General features: G+C 40.4%; 1 protein-coding gene across 10 annotated transcripts in view; it reads left to right on the forward strand.

Annotated features, from left to right (window-relative positions):
* The window catches only part of auts2a (activator of transcription and developmental regulator AUTS2 a), a 449,192-nt gene that overhangs the window by 107,816 nt on the left and 322,059 nt on the right, over positions 1–19,317 (forward strand). For 7 of the 10 annotated variants that reach the window (XM_033635272.2, XM_033635303.2, XM_033635295.2 and 4 more), the window contains exon 3: positions 14,979–15,191. In XM_033635272.2, coding sequence (XP_033491163.2) covers positions 14,979–15,191 — 213 coding nt within the window. The remainder of the gene's footprint in view (positions 1–14,978; positions 15,192–19,317) is intronic. The other 3 variants (XM_033635280.2, XM_033635382.2, XM_078172335.1) reach the window with 1 other exon arrangement.

A 19,317-nucleotide genomic window follows, 5' to 3' on the forward strand; every position in this document is an offset into this window, starting at 1 on the left:
TTCTGCGCCCATTAAAGGGCCACTCTGCCTGCTCTGCTTACTCAGTGATTAACATGAAAAAAGCCAAGCTGTATCTGCTCCTCATGTTTATTTAATCAGGGTAAATGTTGTGGGTTCTTGCAGCTCATGCTGAATATGTTTGTTTTTCATTAAGTCCTGCTCTGTTGGTGTCTCCGCAGAAAGCCTGATTTCCCTCCTGTCATGATGCATACTGAAAACGCATATATGCACATATACATATGCAGCGTCACAAATACAAACACACATGAATAAAGATCTATTGACTTTGGTGCTTAGTGAGATCTCTTGTTGTGCAATGATTCATTTAGCAACAGTATCTTTAGGAATAACTCCGACCTCCCACCCTCTGCAGGCTCGTTGTAACATTGTCACTCTGCACATGTCGCATTTTCATTGTGGCCACAATGGAGCCATTTGATCACTGTCTTTGATACAATATGTGTGGCCCGCATCGCTTTGTTTTACTTGGGAAAAATCAGTTGTTGTGTTTCTCTGAGGACGTCTGATAAGACTGGATAATACAAATGGAACCAGGTTGCTGAGATCTGCCATTATCCCAGCTCCCTTCGGTCCCGTCTGCCTGCCCAGAAAGAAAAGAATCTCTATTTGTTTAACAGCCAGACACAACCAGGAAATCAGATCGCCATACACAGGACATCCCCTTGTCTTTTTTCACGCACCCTTTTGTCACAAATGGAAAAAAAAAACAACTCTCTGCTATGATGAGATTAGTGCCAGGAAATTGGCTAGGTGTCTTTGTCCCTGTGTGTGTGTGTGAGCACTGTGTGTGTGTGTTTGTGTTTGTGAAGTGGATACTATTTTGTCAGGCTCCGCTGTTGTTGTGAGAGTGCCATCATGAAAAAGAAGGTGAACAAACATGTTGTAGATGGTTATGTCTGTCAGGGGAATAATTTACTGCCTACCTGAAAAGCTCTACTATCCTCAGACAACAACTCCCCCCTCTGCCTCTGTGTATTATGCAGACTTTAGCTCACCTGCACCTGAACATTTTCAGCAGCTGTGTGTGTGTGTGTGTGTTTTTATGTAAGCACCTGCATCTATTCTGAGACACTATAGAAAGCAGACAGACTTTCGGACTGTGGCTTTAGGAGGGAAGAATGCAGCTAGGAAGGGTTCCAGTTTTGAGTTTCCTGTCGTACTTTTCCACTCTGTCTCCGTCTCCATAGCTCAGTATATAGATTTGATTTGATGTATTCATCATCTCCAAATAAAGCTGTGGTGCTTTCTTGTATCTAACCCTCCATTACTTTCTATCACAGGGCTGACACATAGAGACAGGCAACCATTCATGGTCACATTCACACCCACGGGCAATTTAGAGTCACCAATTAACCTGCATGTCTTTGGACTGTGGGAGGAAGCTGGAGTACCCAGAGAAAACCCACGCTGACACAGGGAGAACATGCCGCCCAGCCTGCAGAGTTAATGTTATCATCTAGTATATTTTCTGCACATGAGAAAAGTGGATAACAACAGGGCTGCCCCCGACTAAGAATTTTCCCAGTTGACCAATAGTCGTCATTTAGGGCCATTAGTCGACTAGTCGCCCGCATGTCTCTGATATTAATTTAATTATTAAATGATATATTTTGGGCGGGGCAACACAATGGTTTGAGTTGAAGGTGTGAGAAAGAATAGTATCAGTAACATTGTTAACACTGTGCTACATTACAGAGAAATACAAAACCGTACTAATGAACCTTCATTAATATAGGCCTATATTTTATCTACAAGTGCACGTCACACACTGAGCGAGCCGTCTATAAACACTTTCCCCACCAGAGTATTATTTTTAAGTTGCAAGCCACCCCACTAATCTTCCAAGACCCACAGAATAAATTTTTCTGTGAATATTTAAACAGTATAGACATGAAACTAATGAAGAGACCTGCTGTTTTTAAACACCAAAAAACATTTTATTCTATGCTGTTCCATTTCCTTTTTATCCACACTTGAATTTATGTATCTTCTCATTTCCTTAGATCAGTTTTAATTGTATAAATGAAACTTATAATAATGACAATAATATTCAGTTTGAGGTGTAGCAGAACACATTGCTGCGCTCAGTCATCATTCAGTGTTCTGTTTGCTCCGTCTCCTCTGTGGTCGTCTTGTCCATGTGTCACTGTCACCGTCATGGAGATCCTGTTTCATCCCACCAAACTCATTTTCTTCTTCATCCAAATTGGATTCAGAATGTTGATCACAACGGGAATAGTCTGAGTCTGAGTCCATCAACATCTCCATGGCTTGCACAACGGTAAACTTTTCCGCTGGCGCCGGCATTTTGTGCAATTTACAAGCTGCTACATTTCCTTAATAAACACCTTCTTCCGGTTGCCACCAGATCTTCTTTGTCTGTTTTTGGACATAGCAGTGCTGTTCTATTTCACAAGATGTGTACAGCGCCTCCTGTCTTAAAACAGTGAAAACATGGATTGCTGGAATATCTTGTCAATGATGGGAAGCGTTCTGTCATACTATAAATGAAGAAAAATCTCGTCATTGGCGGGGATAGTGTTAATGACGCTGTCAGCAAAGCAGTAATGATTGTGCTAAGTGGCTAATGGGCATGTAGCTACTTCCATGTTTCAGATGATACGTCATGTTTGAAGTCGACCAATGAAGATGAGTTTACATATCACCTTGGGTTCGTCCTTCACCTTCTCAAAATGATCCCACACTTTGGATTTCCTGCCCGACATGTTATTAACTAGCCTGTGGAATAACCGCAGGTACCAGCCCTGGAAATTAACCTGAGTCCTGTCTGATTGCTGAGCGTGGACACTTCCTGTGTCTGTCCTTTAAAATTAAATTCCCACATGGTCCAGTCATATAGGTTTTGATTTATACTGACAAGGTGCAGCTCTTAATAGAGTTTCATGTTGTTGTTTTTTCCTACGACTGAGCGACCAATGAAATCTTGCTGACTAATGACCTTTCTGGTCGACAAAGTTTTGGTCGACTGTCAGGGGACAGCCTTATAAAACAGAATGTTCAGTATGTGAACTGAAGCAGTAGTGAGGTGTTTGAACTGCATAAGGACTCTGGGAAGGTGTTGACAGCTTTCATGTCCTCACTTTAGGCTCCTCACAGCTGGAGTATGACACGATTATGTGTGGATGTGCGCGCTTGAACTGTATCCCATTTGTGCAGCACATTCGAAGAAGCTTGAAATCTCAAAATAAGAGTTACGCCAAGTTGCTCTGTGTTTAAAAAGTTGTTCCAGCTAGCTTTGATGGCAGCCTTGAGACACAAGCCATAGAATAAATACAGGTCACCTCCCTGAACTCACACTTCACTCCACACTTCCTGTAGCTGCAATTAAGATGGAATTCTTTCATTCAAATTTGCAGGCAAAAAAATCCTGCCTCAAGGATTTTCTCAAAGGCTTTTCACCTAAATAGAAAATGTGGCTTTAAATTCAGTGCTTTGTTAGTTTTTACAAGATTCTGAACTGTGTTCACCTTTGATTCTTCATGTACCACACGGTCTTTATTTACCACTATTAAATCAGCCTGAATATGGTCAGAAGTCTGTGAAATGTGTTACATAGCTATTTTTATGTGTGAAATTTCATCTTCCACCCTTTAACTTTCCAACCCTTTGTCTGTATTCAGGAGCTGCTGTCCTCTCAAGCAGCTCTCGGCTCTTTTCGTCTTGTGTGATGTCTCTGAGCTGCAGCTCAACTTGCTACATGGACTGCTTGTTTTTTTTTTGTTTTTTTTTTGCCTTTGGTTTTGTTTTAGGGTCTTGCTCATTCCCTGCAACGATTTTCTCTCTCAATCTCGTTCTCTTTGTTACTTGAGGAAGAGGCAGTTTTTCAAGATGAAGGCTCAGTGAAAAGACGAGGGCTGAAGTGTGCGCGGTGTGTTCGTCCAGGTCGGTCAGTTGTAGTGCCATTGCCAGCACAGGCCAGTGACTCTGTGGATAGATGTGGGCTCTTCTCACTCTAGTTCTGTCTTTAATTCAAAGAAAAGGTGTATGTTTGTCAATGTTTGTATCATTCTACCAGTTGTTAAACTCCTTAAAGTAGTACTTCAATTCCACAAATACAATACAGGTGTACCGAAGGACTTGGTCGTCACTTCTTGCTGATTCAGACATGATTGTGGGTTTTAGAACAAAAGATTAAAAGTGTCAAAAATTATCTGACAATCAATTAAGTTATTTATCACAACTATTTGACGCTGATCAAACAATACTTTGCTGTGTCTGACTTCAGCGCTGACTTGTTTCTCCAGCTGTCCTTAATCTTGAGAAAATATTCTGTAGGGAGCCATCTGGAACATAAAGCTGATGGTGACACAGTAGTTTGTTCCATCATGACACAAGAATTGAATTAATTCTTGTAATACTAGCTCTATTTTCCATGCATTAGTGGGTCACTGCTGTGAAACGAACTTTACGTATTTTGGCCATGTGGCTTTGTGCCACTCATAGAAAATTCTCTCGAAAGAACATATGAATAAAGCAAAACCATGTACTCTAAGTACAAAGCTTGAATGAGTTCAGTTTTATTACTGTGTATAATGATCTCTTTCTTTGACTGCTACTCTCTTGGTGAATTGGAGCAGCAACCTCCACATTGATTTAATTAAAAACATGAGATTCTGATTTCTTTTTAACTTAGTGAAACTTCTACAACACATTTCAATCTTCAGCTTGACTATAAATAGTCGGCTATACCATGCTTCATGAAGTATAATCTTTGAGTTATTTATTGTAGAGCAAGAAGATCATTTTTATTAATCTACTGCTGATTTTTTTCAGTCATTTAATATACAAAAAAAATCTAACAGAAGGATGTTTTTTCCAGACCAAACCTGAAGATATTCAGTGCATATGATGTATATCAGTGAGGAGCTCCCATTTTTCATGTTGTGATAGTCATGTGACTCATTTTAGTGTTTTGAAAAATAATCTAGAATCAAAACAAAATATGTTTTCACATTGTTCCCTCTTAGTATTTAGAGAATCAGCGCATATTACATCTCTCCAGTCGTCACAAAACACTGTACTTTCAAAAGGCACCCTTGTTGAGATTTCTGTTAGCACTGATAAGTGTGAGGAGGATAATCACAGTTCTCTTTTTGAAGGAATACCACACCCCTCAAATGATAATTTGTCTATCAATTACTCAACCATGTTACATTGAATTCATAAAGAAAATGTTTTTTTTTGCATGCCTTCATGGTTAACAAAGAATCCAAAAACAGATTCCAAAAACAAAATTCTTGATGAACTGACGTCATGCAGTATAATCTAATCCAGCTGTTTGCTCAGTACTTCCCAAAAACATACATTTTTACTCAAACAGCTCCCTTTTACATCAGTTCATTGAGAACTTTTTATGTTTTTGGATTCTTCATTCACCGAGGCATGTGAGAAAAACAAAGATATCTTCATTAATTCAAAGTAACACAGGTTGAGTGATTGATTTACTAGTGAATAATTTGTTGTTGAAGTATTCCTTTAAAGAATAATCATTTAAAAATTGGTTTGCAAGCATTCAGATTGAACAAAAGCTTCAAAAGGTTCAAGTAGCTACTGTTAAATGCAAACTCCAAACATGAAGCTAAACATGAATATGTTAATATAAAGTGATGTACATATGAAGTAGATATTAAGATCAATACTGTGCATACATTTTAATAATGCCCCCACAACGAGAGCCTATAGAACAAAACATGGTTAAGCAGTGTTTTGTTATCATGCAGCACAAACCTGGAATAACCTCCCAGATGATATAAAACAAGCCCCGACTCTGACCACTTTTAAGTCAGAGCTAAAACATTCCTATTTTACACTGCCTATGTCACTGTGTAATGACTGCAACCTTATTTTTAAACCAAATTTTAAATCATTTTTAATAATATTTTTTTATCTTCACACCTCATGTCTGCACTTTTTCCTATTTTTAATGGCGATTTTTCTGCAATTGTAAATCATTTAGTAATTATTTTTTACCTTTTTTATCTTCTTTCTCCTGACTCTTTTCTGTATCCTTTGTGTTTGATATTTTATTGCTCTGTAAAACACTTTGAAATGCCCTTGTGTATGAAGTGTGCTATACAAATAAAGCTGCCTTGCCTTGCCTTGCCTATGAAGGTGCAGGGCTGGTGACCATATGCAATACATACAAAGCATTCCTATCTGGGTTTGAACTAGAGGTTGACCAATGTATTAGTTTGGCCAATTAATCTGTGCTGATAAGATGTTTTACAAACTATTAATTTAGGCAGAACTTGCTTCTGATAGTGGCTGATAGCTGCGCAGCCTCCACCAGTCATGCCGGGACATACAGGGTATTAAATGGCGCAAAATGGAGCTTGATCACTTGGAGAAATCAGGTCCCATCTGCTGTGTGACTGTATCTAAATTTGTTGTTCTTCACATTAACATGTATTTACATGAAGTTTTGGGCTGGGCCATAACAGCACTGTAGATATCGGCTCATTAATCGGATATTGGATTGTGTTCCAAATTATTGTTATTATATCAACATTTATAAAGGCTGTCAGTCGACCTCTAGTTCAAAACCATTAAATTACACATGAAATAGTTTAGCTGCTCTGATCACAACTGTAATTGGTTACATCACTACAAACGGCAGCATTGAATTACCCATCAATTTATATCACCCAATGCTTAGAGCTTGCTTAATGCTGTTTCACACCAACTAAAAATGTTATTACCGGGTCAAGGACTCCCATAAGAACAAGACACAATTCACTGCTCAGCTTAACTAGGTAGCTGGAGTTAATATGGGCTGTTGTCCCGGAGTACCCCACAAGGAGAGATTGTACTTATCAGTCTTTATTAGCATTCATTAGATCCGCTATTATTGTTTACTCTATTCGTCTGTTGTCGTGTCAAGATTTGAAACGTCTGTTTGCGTGTACGTTGATGTGCTCAGTGCTCGTTACAGCAGTATCGTGGGAAGCCAGATTCGTTAAGCCTCCGGTGTGTTGGAGTGCTCTCTCTTCCTCTCACTATCTCTCTGTTCCTGTTTTCTACCACCATCCATCCCTCTCTCTTTTCCTCTCTGCAGGGTGCCCAGTTTGTTTAAACCAATTAAATTGTCTCTCACAGGCTTGTCTGTTTGATGGCTCAAATGCCAGCAAAGACCAGAGAAGGTCCAGCTTGTTTAATCCACTGCTGTAGACGTTGAGTTCAGAGTGCCCATGAAGGAGAGACGGTGAAGCCTCTCCAGGGTGCCGTTCAGACACAAGACAAAGCAGAGTGAAGAGGGGAAGAGGAAACAGCTGAGTCAAGCAGGATAAGAAAGCATCAGATAAAATGAAAGGCCCTAAACTGTGAGAGTGCAAAATAAATGAACAAGACGATGGTTGTCTAAAGGACTAATAGCATCACCAAATAAACCCCCTTATACAACCATGTGAAGGTATTGCATGTACAGTAGTGTCAAAATAATAGCTTCATACAGGTACATTTTGTCTACTGAGAGTTAGCAGGTGTTTCTACAACTCGATGAACAGAAATAAAAGCAAGCAGACAAATGAAAGTTCCCCATGCTGAAATGATTACTGAACCCTGCTTCTGGAATAATCCGCTGACACTGCTGTCCCTTCAGTTCATCATCTTTATGTACTGATTCATTTCAGTTTAATATTTCAAACCGTAATAAAAGCAGAGCTTTCCATTGCTTCATTCAACCTCTCCTCGACTGTGAAAGTAGCATCATAGATTTGCTGCTCCACATTTATTGTGAGCTCTAGATGAAGCACAGTGGATGTTTTTCTGGAGCCTCTTCTCAGTTTTACTGTATATAAATTGTTGATGAGGAATATTCAGGAGGAAATTGCATGCCACGCACAATATTAATATACTGTGGGCATCTCCTGGCATTTGATAGCCTACAATTTTAAAAAGACTCGAGATCCAGTTTGCAAGTATACCTGGGTATCTGCTATAATGAAAGTTCTACAGTGGATCCCCCCGGACATATTCATATACTGCTTTGAATAACACATCATAGCAGCATGGTGGTGCAGTGGATAGTACTGTCGCCTCAGTGCAAGTTCTGGGTTTGAACCTGCGAGCTGGCTGGGCCCTTTTGTGTGGAGTTCACATGTTCTCCCTGCGTCAGCGTGGATGTTCTCCAGCTTCCTCCCACAGTCCAAAGACATGCAGGTTAGCTTCACTTGATAACTTCAAATTACCTGCAGGTGTGAATGTGAGTGGCTTTCTATCTCTGTGTGTTAGCCCTGTGATAGTCTGGTGACCTGTCCAGAGTGTACCTCACCTGTCACCCCATTTCGTCTGGGATACACTCCAGCCCCCCACGACCCTGAACTGGATAATGAATACGGATGATGAATAAATAATATATTTTGATCTGTTTTTCCTACAGAAAAGTTCAATTCTCATCTTAAAATTACATCTACTCCTTCTCCCTCATTGAAAAATGTAGAATCAATAAGTATGCAAATATTTTTTTTCTTTTTAAAAGTTTAAATCTTTGACACAAGATGTCTCCTACTTCACTGAAAAGTTGCATATTAAATGAGAGTTGCATGCTGGACCATTATTGGGATGCACACACAATGAGATGTCACAAGACGGGGTGGCTGTGACTCAGAAGGTATAGCAGGTCGTAAACTAATCGGAAGATTGGCAGGTTGATGTCTGGCTCCTCTGGTCCTAATGTCACAGTATCCTTTGGAAAGATAGAGAGCTCCAAATTGTGCCTAGTGACTGAGTAGCAGATGGCACCTTGTATGGTAGCCTCGGCCACCAGTGTATGAATGTTAGTGTAAAGGAGTGAATGTGACATGTAGTTTAAAAGCTCTTTGAGTGGTGTGACGACTAGAAAGGCATCATACAAGTGCAGGTCAATTTACCATTTACAACATTCTGCTCATACATAGACTTGTTAAACTCTCAAACTTAAGGTGAGTTCAGAAAAATGTCCCCCTTTAGCAGATTAATGTGTAAATTTAAACTCTGCACGTTCATCATTTTGCACAGTCAGTGTTGGGGGTAACAAAGTAATATGATGCATTACCGGAATTTCATATAATTACATAAAGCCTATGAGTTTATCTTCTCTATCTCCTTTAACTTTAGCTTATATTGGAGTTATGATATGTAGCATGTGAAACAGGGTATGGCGAATGTGCTAGGAAAGGTAGTATCGACACGGTCACTACCTGGAGCTCGCATAAACGGAGCCTGGGTTTGTTGAAGGTAGCAGTGTTGTTTGGGCTGAGAAAGCCCCGTGTAATGTAAGGTAAAGGAGTGTGTTGGGTTGGTGCGGAGAGCAGTAAGAGCTGGCATTAGGGGAGTGTCTCTGGGACACCAGAGATCACTGTCTAGCCTCCTGGAGGTGTTGTGGGGCAAACTAGATGAAACACTGGTGAAAGGAGGTTGCTACCTGATGACCCCAAAGACCTCTTAGTTATCACTGCTCACTGGTCTGTATAGTTAAGCCTTGCCATAGAAAAACTTTCCCCTTTAGCAGATTAATGTGTAAACTTAAACTCTGCACGCTCATCATTTTGCACAGTCAGTGTTGGGGGTAACAAAGTAATATGATACGTTATTGGAATTTCGGGTCATATAATTATATATGACCTATTGCTCTACACAGAGATGTAGTAACATGTCATATATTACATTTTGAAAGTAACTTGCCCAACACTGTGCACATGGGCTCCAACATGAGAAGGATCAATAAGCCAAACATTGTTTTTTAGTGGATTGGGCCTTTAAATAGCCATTTTGTCCTAAAATATCAGATTAATAACAGGATGTTTCAATGCAAGAATTAAATTGATTATATCGGATGTGGAACAAGATCGAACAAACTTTGTAAAAATCTCAAATTAACAAAAACATTAAAATAAACTTAGTTAAAATAGCTGCCTTCCAGATTGTAACCTGTTGTGAATATACCTGCAGACGTGCATTGTCACTGGATGCCACGGTGTAATTACTTTGTACACTGCCAGACAATCACAGAAATGAAAGCTGGTGGAGAGTGAGCCATATTGAGCAATTACTTTTTTTCAGTGTCATCTTAAGGCGCTGAAATAAGGAATTTGTCTTGCTATTGTTCGGCGGGCAGGCAAAACATAATGTGCATAATTTATTCCAGGCAATCAGTTGGCTGGGAGGCTTGGAAGCATGCAGAAAGCTGGCACAATGAAGGCTCTCTCAGGCCCATCATAACTTTGTCACTTATTCTGTGCACTGACAATGCATGTCATGTTGCATTATTTGCCTTGGATGAGTGTGGGCGGGAAAGGCAAACAAGATTAGTTGATGCATGCACTTGTTTTTCTACGAGTGAATCGAGGCCTTTAGAAATGGTTTAGTGAGTCAGTGCCAGTAGCACACCCATCAAACTCATCCTTCTGACAGCAGCGCATATCTGTAACACTGGTGATGTAATTCTCTACAGGCACGCTAAGGTTGCTCTGAGGTGGTCCTCATATGAGTAACTGCTGCTGCTTGAGATGTGGTTGATTTTTTTCTCTCACTGGTGTTTTGTGGAAAATCTGCCTTGATATCATTCCTCATATGTACTGTACACCAAATATGAGTCACACTGTGGTTTCTGTGGGCTGTGGGATAAATCCTGGACTGAGGCAGGGTTTGTGGAGTCCAGCTTGAGTGCTGCTCAACAAATATAAACCACCCCTTAAGATATAACTGCAGCCATACTGCACTGCACGTTGAAATCCTGGATTCAACATTTTACTTAAGTAAAAGTACAGAATCATTAGCAGCAAAAGTAAAAGTATTCACTTAAAAAACCCTCTGGCAGTGTGATTGTATTTTTGATTAATACTTTGAGTGTGTTACCATGTATGCAGCATTTTATGTTGTAGCTTGTTGAAGTAAAGGTAAACTATCTCATATTCTGTAGGGTAGTTTAAGCTATAACAGTCAATCATATTTATAACTGTTATCTGTTCCCTCACTAAATTCTGAAGCGAATGGTCCGTGAATGCAGCGCAGGCAGAGCTCCTCTTTTTTCCCTCAGCAGCTGTTTGTGTTCATTCAGTCGATCCGATCAGACCTGATCAGAATCAGATCAATGGATGATTAGAGCAGCTGTTTGTATGTGAAAGCAAATTTTTAGACTCAGCGCAATGACACTGAATTTAACTTTCACTGCGCCCGGTGTTCTGCTGCTCCGTCTGTGCCTAGAGTACACTCTGCACTGCGAGTGTGTGGAGCAATATATATATTCCAACAGCATACATAATGAAGGGTCCAGCTGCGAAAATAGAAAATCAAAACGTGGTGGCAGATGTTTTAATTGTGGCGGGCCGCCACTAATAAATGAGTACGTGGGAAACCCTTAAAAGAAAAAAAAATGTACCTGTACCTCGTAGCCTGCTTCCTAGTAAGTTGCATGTTTGTCTTTGTAACTACAAGCATCTCTGTCTTGTTGCAGCTCAGTCTATTTCTTTTCCCATCCAAGATGTTAGATGCAGAACTGAACAGCCGCTCACTGAAAGCAAACGTGAAAATAAACCACACATGTTCACGGCACCCCTTGCCTTCTTACGTCATGCCAGAGCCGGGTGGAGCCACTGGCTTTTTCTGTGAATCAACAGTTGGGTATGCTAGCTACTGTTGTCTGAGTCCGACCACAGATAAGAGACACAAATCTTCCCAATACTGAAGTGACGCAATAAATAAACATTGGCCACTGCCATCAGTCAATGTTATGTTAATTGGCAATAGGCTGATGGCAGTCAACAGTGCAAACATTGGCTGATAATAATATTAAGCTGATAAATCGGTGTATCCCTAATTATTTGAATAAAACCTTACAAAGTGCAGCATTTGCCTCTGATGTAGTTGAGTAGGAGTAAAGTAACATGACATGAAGATACACGAGTAAAGTACACATACCTCAAAATTGTATTTGAGTAAATGAACTTAGCTGTAGGAACGCATGATAATATTGGCACGTCACTGGTATCGGCCAGTTATGGATTTAAAATGAAACAGAATCGGCCAACATGCTTTTTTTCATTTTGCACAATGAAAGAATATTACATATATTGAAAAGTATTGTATTTCTTGTCTTCATCTGCTGGTGGGCCATCACGATAAGAGTATACATGTATAATATGATGTTAATTCCACTACAGAAAAGGCTTGATAATTCTTAAAATTAAGTAGGGATATCGGTATCTGTTTTTTGCCAAATAAGTTGTTATATATTGGCATATTGGATATCAACAAAAAATCCAATATTGTGCATCCCTACTTAGTTGCCTTCCACCACTAGAGTTTCCAGAGTGTTGAACCTTATTTCCCCAAATGCGGAATATAATCTGTCATTTTGTGGAAAATTGGCAAGAAGCACAAGATATGGAGGATTAAGAAAGGATAACATAAAATTTGAATTGGTAATAATACTACAAAAGCAGCAAAGAAGAATGTTCAGATCATCATCATGGTTATAGCAATAATAGTACCCATGCATTCAGGGATTAAGGCACCATTCATACAGTGTATTAAATTTCTTGGCCTTTAAATCGTCCATGTATCATTGGTGCCAGGGCCACTAGATACTCAAAGCCTCCTCTCTCCAGCCCTCCTGTTAAAATGTTGCAGAGTATCGACATGTCATTAGCTCAGCTGTGGCAGCTTTGCACCTTCCCCTTCAGCAGTCAGCCTCCACTCTGATTGCTGCTTCACCAGCTTAAATGTCTCCCTGGGGGTATTAACACCACTGGCTCTTTGGTCCACAATGGAGCAAAACAGGTCACCCCTTCAAATAACAAAACTGATTTGTTCCATAAGTTTTACGGCGGACAGCTTTGATACATTACACAGTCTCTCAGCAGCAGATGAGTGGTTCTATTGATCAGGCCTGTCAAACTGTATAACCCCATGTGTGGACCCTGCGATATTGGAGTTGTAGCTTATCGGTTTGTTTTCAGGATCTAGTTTTCTTCATAAAAAGATATGTCTTTTGATGTAGTTTTTATGTGCCGACGGATAAACTGAAGTTAAATGTTTTGATGTTTCTTGCTGTGCTTTTGCTGTTCTGTTTCCTGCTCCGAAATTTACCTTTCAGGTGCACACGAGGTCAATCCAAAGTTTCTAGTCAGTTTTGTCCTTGTTGCTCCTAATTCAGGCCAAACTTGAGAGTTGTTTAAGACTCAAAGGTCAGACTGTCTTAGGTAAAACAGGTAGCATATACACTTTTACATGTGTGGTTTTATTGGGTAAAGTATAAGTAAATGGATAGTTATTATGCTCAGTAATGTCATCCATGGTTGTGGAGACATGTAGCAACACCTACAAAGACTCCAACTTCACCAAGAGAAAACACTGGGAGTAGTGTGTCAAGAGTTTAGACCAGACTCAAGTACTTTCTAGCAGTCTGGTTATGACTTCTGACTCAAACACCTGACTAGGATGTATTTTAAGAGTAAAAGTCACTTTGCCTCAGCCCTGCATATATGAAAGGTCTATAGACGAGACCAGAATATCTTCAGCAATCCTCAAGGCTCTGTGAGGCTGTGATTTTTGCAGAAGTACGTAGAGCTAAATCATTTGCCAGCATGCTAACTTGCTGACGTGAAGTAGATTATTTTGACCATGCTCGCAGTCATTCTGACATCTGTAGGGAGCTCGGAGCAGAGCCGCTCCTCCTTCATGTCAGATGGGGTCAGTTGAGGTGGTTCGGGCATCTGATCAGGATGCCTCCTGGGCGCCTGCCATTAGAGGTGTTGTGGGCACAACACACTGGTAGGAGGTCCTAGGGCAGACTCAGAACACGCTGGAGGGATTATATATTTTATCTGGCCTTGGAACGTCTTGGGTCTCCCAGGAGGAGCTGGAAAGCGTTGCTGGGGAGAGGGGCGCTTGAGCACTTTGCTCAGCCTGCAGCCCCCACGACCTTGCTTTGGATAAGTTGGAGGCAGGGTCAGCAAACTTTCTGTTGCTGCTGTTAATGAGGTTAGACCATGGCTGGACTGCGGTGTATGTGGTCTGCATGGGAACACAGCTAGTTTCATCTTAAGTAGTTTGGAAAATTGCAGTAGTCATTGCATTCGTCAATCCAATCTGATGCTCTACGCTAAATCGAGATTGCTGTTGTTCTAAGAAATAGAGCATTTCATTTCTGTATGACTGAGACAGAGGCACAGATCCAAAAATAGAAAATCAATATGTGGTGGCAAATGTTAATCCCAGCAGGCCGCTACAAATAAATGTGTGGGATACATCATCTGGGAACCGTGAATGTCCCTAGATAACTGAGAACTTTGACCTGCTGGTTGCACCAGAATCATTATAATTTACCCTCTGGGCACCATGCATGTCTGAGCAAAATGTCACGACAGTCAATCCAGGAGTATGTAACATATTTCAGTCTGCAGAATTCAAAAGAGGAGTTATAATAAGGGAACTAATTGAAAATTGCTAGTGCTCCAAGACATCTACTACCTAACCGCAGCTCCAGTGGTTTTAAGTCAGCTGGAGTCTTATTTCGCTCTCTCTGTCCTCATTTTTCTTGTCGGTCTCTGCTGTGTACTTTCAAATAAAACCAAATGGCAAAAACAATCCAAGAAAGAACTACTTTTTGTTCTGCTGCTCTTTGTGAAGAAAATCTTGTGATACTACACTGTATCTAAAGCTTTTCTGCACCATTGCCCCTCAATTTAGAGCAAATTCACTGCACTGCTTACTGTAGAGTAGAGATTTGCTCGCTGACAAAACAGGCTTTTACGAGTGAATATCCAGCTCTTTTTTTTTTCTCAAGCTCTCAAGTGTGCTAATGAGCAGGTTTTCTCAGGTTCAGAAATTTAATGTGCAACAGGATTACAGAATCCTTAAAGGTCAGCTGCACAGCTCATACATGCTGTAAAAATCACATTACCCAAGTGTTTATTTTGTACTAATTGAAGCTTTCTCTTGTGCTGTTTCTTCTGAAGAAGAACCTGACACTGAAGCCCCAGGAGTGCAGAGACAACCAGGCAGGGCCCCTACACAAGAAAAAGGCTGCCAGGGTCCCCAACGGCCTGAGTCTGGAGCCCTGCAAGAACAATCACCACCACCAACAGCCTTCAGACCAGGAGAACAACCCCCGCCTGGCACACACACAAGGCAAGAGGAAGAAGAAACACCTGAACAAGAAACACACAATGGTGAGTTTGAGATCATTTATCTTTCCGTTGATAAAGTAATCATATCGTATGTGCAATAAATCGCATATGGCAAATGTAGCTGAGCACTATATTTCCATAATGAGCTGTGATACATATGGATAAAGCCTTCGTGATATCCTGTCACTTCAGTGTACTTATGTTCAGATAACGTAGAGAAAATGAGCCTTAATATAATGAATATTGTCAGTTAAATATAGTGGCAATTTTATCTTAAATACAGTTAAATATCTGAGTTGAAGGTTCAGTCCATGACCTTGTAAAACTTTACTGTACTTCTTCATGATGCTGAGAAAAAGAACAGTATATGCTTCTGTAATTGTGATATCAGTTGTCAACAAGGTGAGTGCAAGTATTTTTTAAAAAGCGCTGCAGTTGTTTTTTCCCCTTGGCTCAGTGGTCGGTTTGTGTTGATGTGCCAAGTGCGTGAGTTGTTGTATCAAATCTGTAGTTAGGGCAGATGTAAAACAACTATATTATTTAATGCAAGCTTCTGCAGGGGCGTTTGTGCAGTTTACTGTTCAGCACACAGGCACTGGAGGTGGAAAGGCTGGAGATTTTTGACAAAAAAAAATACAGTACTGTTGCTAGTTTTTAGTAAAATGAACATCCTGAAATGTAAAGATTTCAAGGTTTTTTAATCAGCCGTATACTGCTGTTACTTACAGTTTCCCCCAGTTTGTCAGAGCCTGGCCTTGATGTTCTTTAAACTAAATTAATGCTGAATCAAAGCCACTTCATCTCTGGTCATTTTACAGGAAAAAAAAAGAACTCTGCTCTGTTGCAAATATCTCATCAGCTGTAATTACAACAAAACTGAATGGGCTAATATTACTATTATTACTGTGGGGTTGTCATGCAAGCTGAGCAGTTCAGTATGCTTATTGCATTACGTTTGCATGCACATTATATGATGTATTATGGCATCAGCAATTTATGTGCACAAAACATTAAGAGTTTGCCCTTATTCCAAAACAGACAATATTCCTTCTAGGATTCCAAAGGGTTGTTTTGTTTTGAGTTCAACCTTATGACCACAGCTTCCCTCTTTCATCAAAAAGGTTGGCATTGCGATATTTGCGGATATCCAAAACCTCTTGATATCCAAGTCTTTCATGATGTTTAAAAGTAGGTGTGTTTCTCCCAAAGCCCAACAGAAATGTGGGCTCTTCTTTTTGGCATGCATCTCTTCCAACAAGTTGGTTTGTATACGTTACGTTCATGACAATACAAACTGCGGTAAAAACCCCAGTTGAGACGCATAGTTCCAATGCACTGGATACAAGTCTAAAGAATGCTGCTAAAAATAATATCGGCATATCCCCCATTTCTTAATTGAAAAAATGCTTCATTTACACCCAGTTTCCACTTACGTATGTGACTTGTGTCCATAGATCTGTAAATATACAGATGATGCTTCTAGTGTCCAATGCAAGGAAGTGCATTTCTTTACGGATGGATAGTAATCTGATAGAATCTACCTGTAGCCATGGGGTAGAGGCTAACTTGGTCCATTTTTCACCATCCAGTAGTTTGGAACACTACCGGGACAGAAACAGAACCTGCCACGTACATAGCATGATTTGTGTAACGTGTAATTAAAAAATGTATGAACAGCTGAACAAGTCATAATGACGATCATACTTTATATAATGTATTACCATATTTTAGCAGAATAACATTACTCAGATTCACAGTGTGTTAAAACTAGATAAACAAGTTTTTTAATCTGACAAACTCACTCGACAATCAACAGGCAACTGAGTCGAAGGAAACAGCCTGTTAGCCAGTTAGCAGCCTGTTAGCTAAGGTAGCACACTGTCATACTGGCTCTCCAAAATCCACTGCAATAGTTCTGTTTTTTTTTTTTTTTTTTTTTTTTTTATTTTACGTATTGGTGGGAAATTCCAGACCGAAATATAACAGAGGGGAGGAGTTTCACAGGCACATCGGATATCACAGAGATTTCCATAGGAATGAATGGACTTCCGGTTGCCTTGTTCTTGTACGCATACGTAAGTGGAATCAGATGTAATTTGGAAAATCCAAACAGAATATACTGTTTACGTGACTCGTTTCAAATTCAGAATATTATCATATTTGGAATGACAGTGGAATATTAGCGTGCATGTAAACACAGTCATTGAGGTCAAAGATTTGTGTAGAGCATGTCAGTTTAACCACTCCAGTAAAACAGTGTCAGTCTCCTGCTGTAGCAGCAAGTAGTGTTTATAGCTCTGCTGCTGTTTTAATGATAGGCATTGGTTCTGCTGTTGGCTTTTGGGAGTGAGTCAGTCTAACATTTCTCACGGACGATGTTTGTCAAACTCCATGTAAAGGCTGTTTTTGTTACAACTCAGACAAAAGAAAAAGGGAAAGCAGAACACAAAGACAAGCAGTTATCCAGATGCATAGAAACACACCAACAATTAATGATGTTGAACTTTGACTGTTTAAATAAATGAAGTCAAAACACTCTACCAGTGTGAAACATACCTTCTAGTGTATGTGGGTGTGTATATCATGTCCTGTATACCTGGACATATTTTTGTGTGTAGCGAGGTGACAAGGTCACTAATGAATATTTATGCTACACTGATGCAGTGGTGTATCTCTACCTGCAAGGACTATCTGTCACAGCACTACCTACTGTTTACACACACACACACACACACACACACACACACACGAGCAAAGACTCTGAGGTTATGCTCAGACATTTCTCTGAGAGAAGGTTGGTCTTCTATAGCTGCATATTCAAGGACGTATTTGTGTGGGTCACTGGAGGACAAGAAGACATGAGGGAAAACAAGACACAGGTTACCAGGCTCACCATTTGCGTAAATATACGGTTGACTCCACAGAGGTTTGTAGGAGCAGTGGTGTAATGGTATTGTTTTTGGCTGCATCTCTCTGCCTCTGAACTGGTAACAGATGTGTATGAAGTTTTGACAATGCGTTATGTGTACGACCCACCATGGGAGATTTACAAATTAGCTGATAGCAGCCAGCAGCTAACTCGAAGAAGAGCAGGGGCCAAAAATGTTTGCAAATTGTTAAAACGTTGAGGTCCTGAAGCTCCTTACTGTGAATGAGATCAGCTGCCATATAAGAGCGAAAGTAAATGATTGTTGTTGTCATGTTTTGCCATTGCTATTGTTTAGAAAGCTGTTACCTCTCTCAGAGACAGCTCACTGGCTCCGAACTGTAGTTGGGAACACACTGGCTTATTAACATTAATTTTAGCTTAGCTCTTCATTAACTGGTAACTAGCTTCTAGCGGTCTGGACCACTCTGTAGAAGGAAGGATGGCGAGGCGCTCAGGTGCCGTTCACCAACAATGAGGTAATGACAACACAATTCTTATTTTCAGTCAATAATACACTAAAGAAAGCATATTTATATCCCATTTCTGCCGGTCTATTCCCCCAAATCATCAACACTGGACCTGTAAGAGAAATTTAGGTCCATAGTTTGGTTTTCCTCTGACAAATTTCTACCTATTTATGGTACAGTAAGGCATGTTTTTACTCATATAATCCTACAGATATATCTGCTGCCTTGTTTCAGGCAGTTTACCAGTTGTCTTGCTGTTTGTAACCGTCCTCCGCTCAGCCTGTGGTCATTAGTCAGGTGTGTTTGTTTCCCAGCTGCTTTGAAAGGCTCCTATTTTTACCAAGTCACATGACAGAGAATGTTCTCTAGTTGTGTGAATGCAGCTTACAGTAACCTTTGCAGCAGACCTCTGTTGTGGGGCTCACCACTGCTGCCTTTGTGACGTGTCTCTTCCTCCACCAGCTAATGGACATGGTGCTACCTGCCAGTTTCAAGGTTGTCTTGTACTGCTGTGATGGCTGTGCGTATAGTACAGAAATGACCGCATGGAGGCATGTGTGTGTGTGAGATTGCGCATTGATAAACCTTCATCCCTTGATTTCAGTGTGTATTGTGTTGCTGGCTTGACTGTGTGTGCGTTGGATTCTTTGGCTGTGGTTGCAGGTTTCACTCATCAGTGATGTTTAGGCTGTTGGCACAGGGAGCCCAACCCTAATCTCCTGAGTGCACCCTCACACACGCAGAGGCATTCACGCACATGCATGCTGACACG

This window comes from Epinephelus lanceolatus, chromosome 11 (genome assembly GCF_041903045.1).
Source record: "Epinephelus lanceolatus isolate andai-2023 chromosome 11, ASM4190304v1, whole genome shotgun sequence".
In the NCBI taxonomy this organism is placed as follows: domain Eukaryota; kingdom Metazoa; phylum Chordata; class Actinopteri; order Perciformes; family Serranidae; genus Epinephelus; species Epinephelus lanceolatus.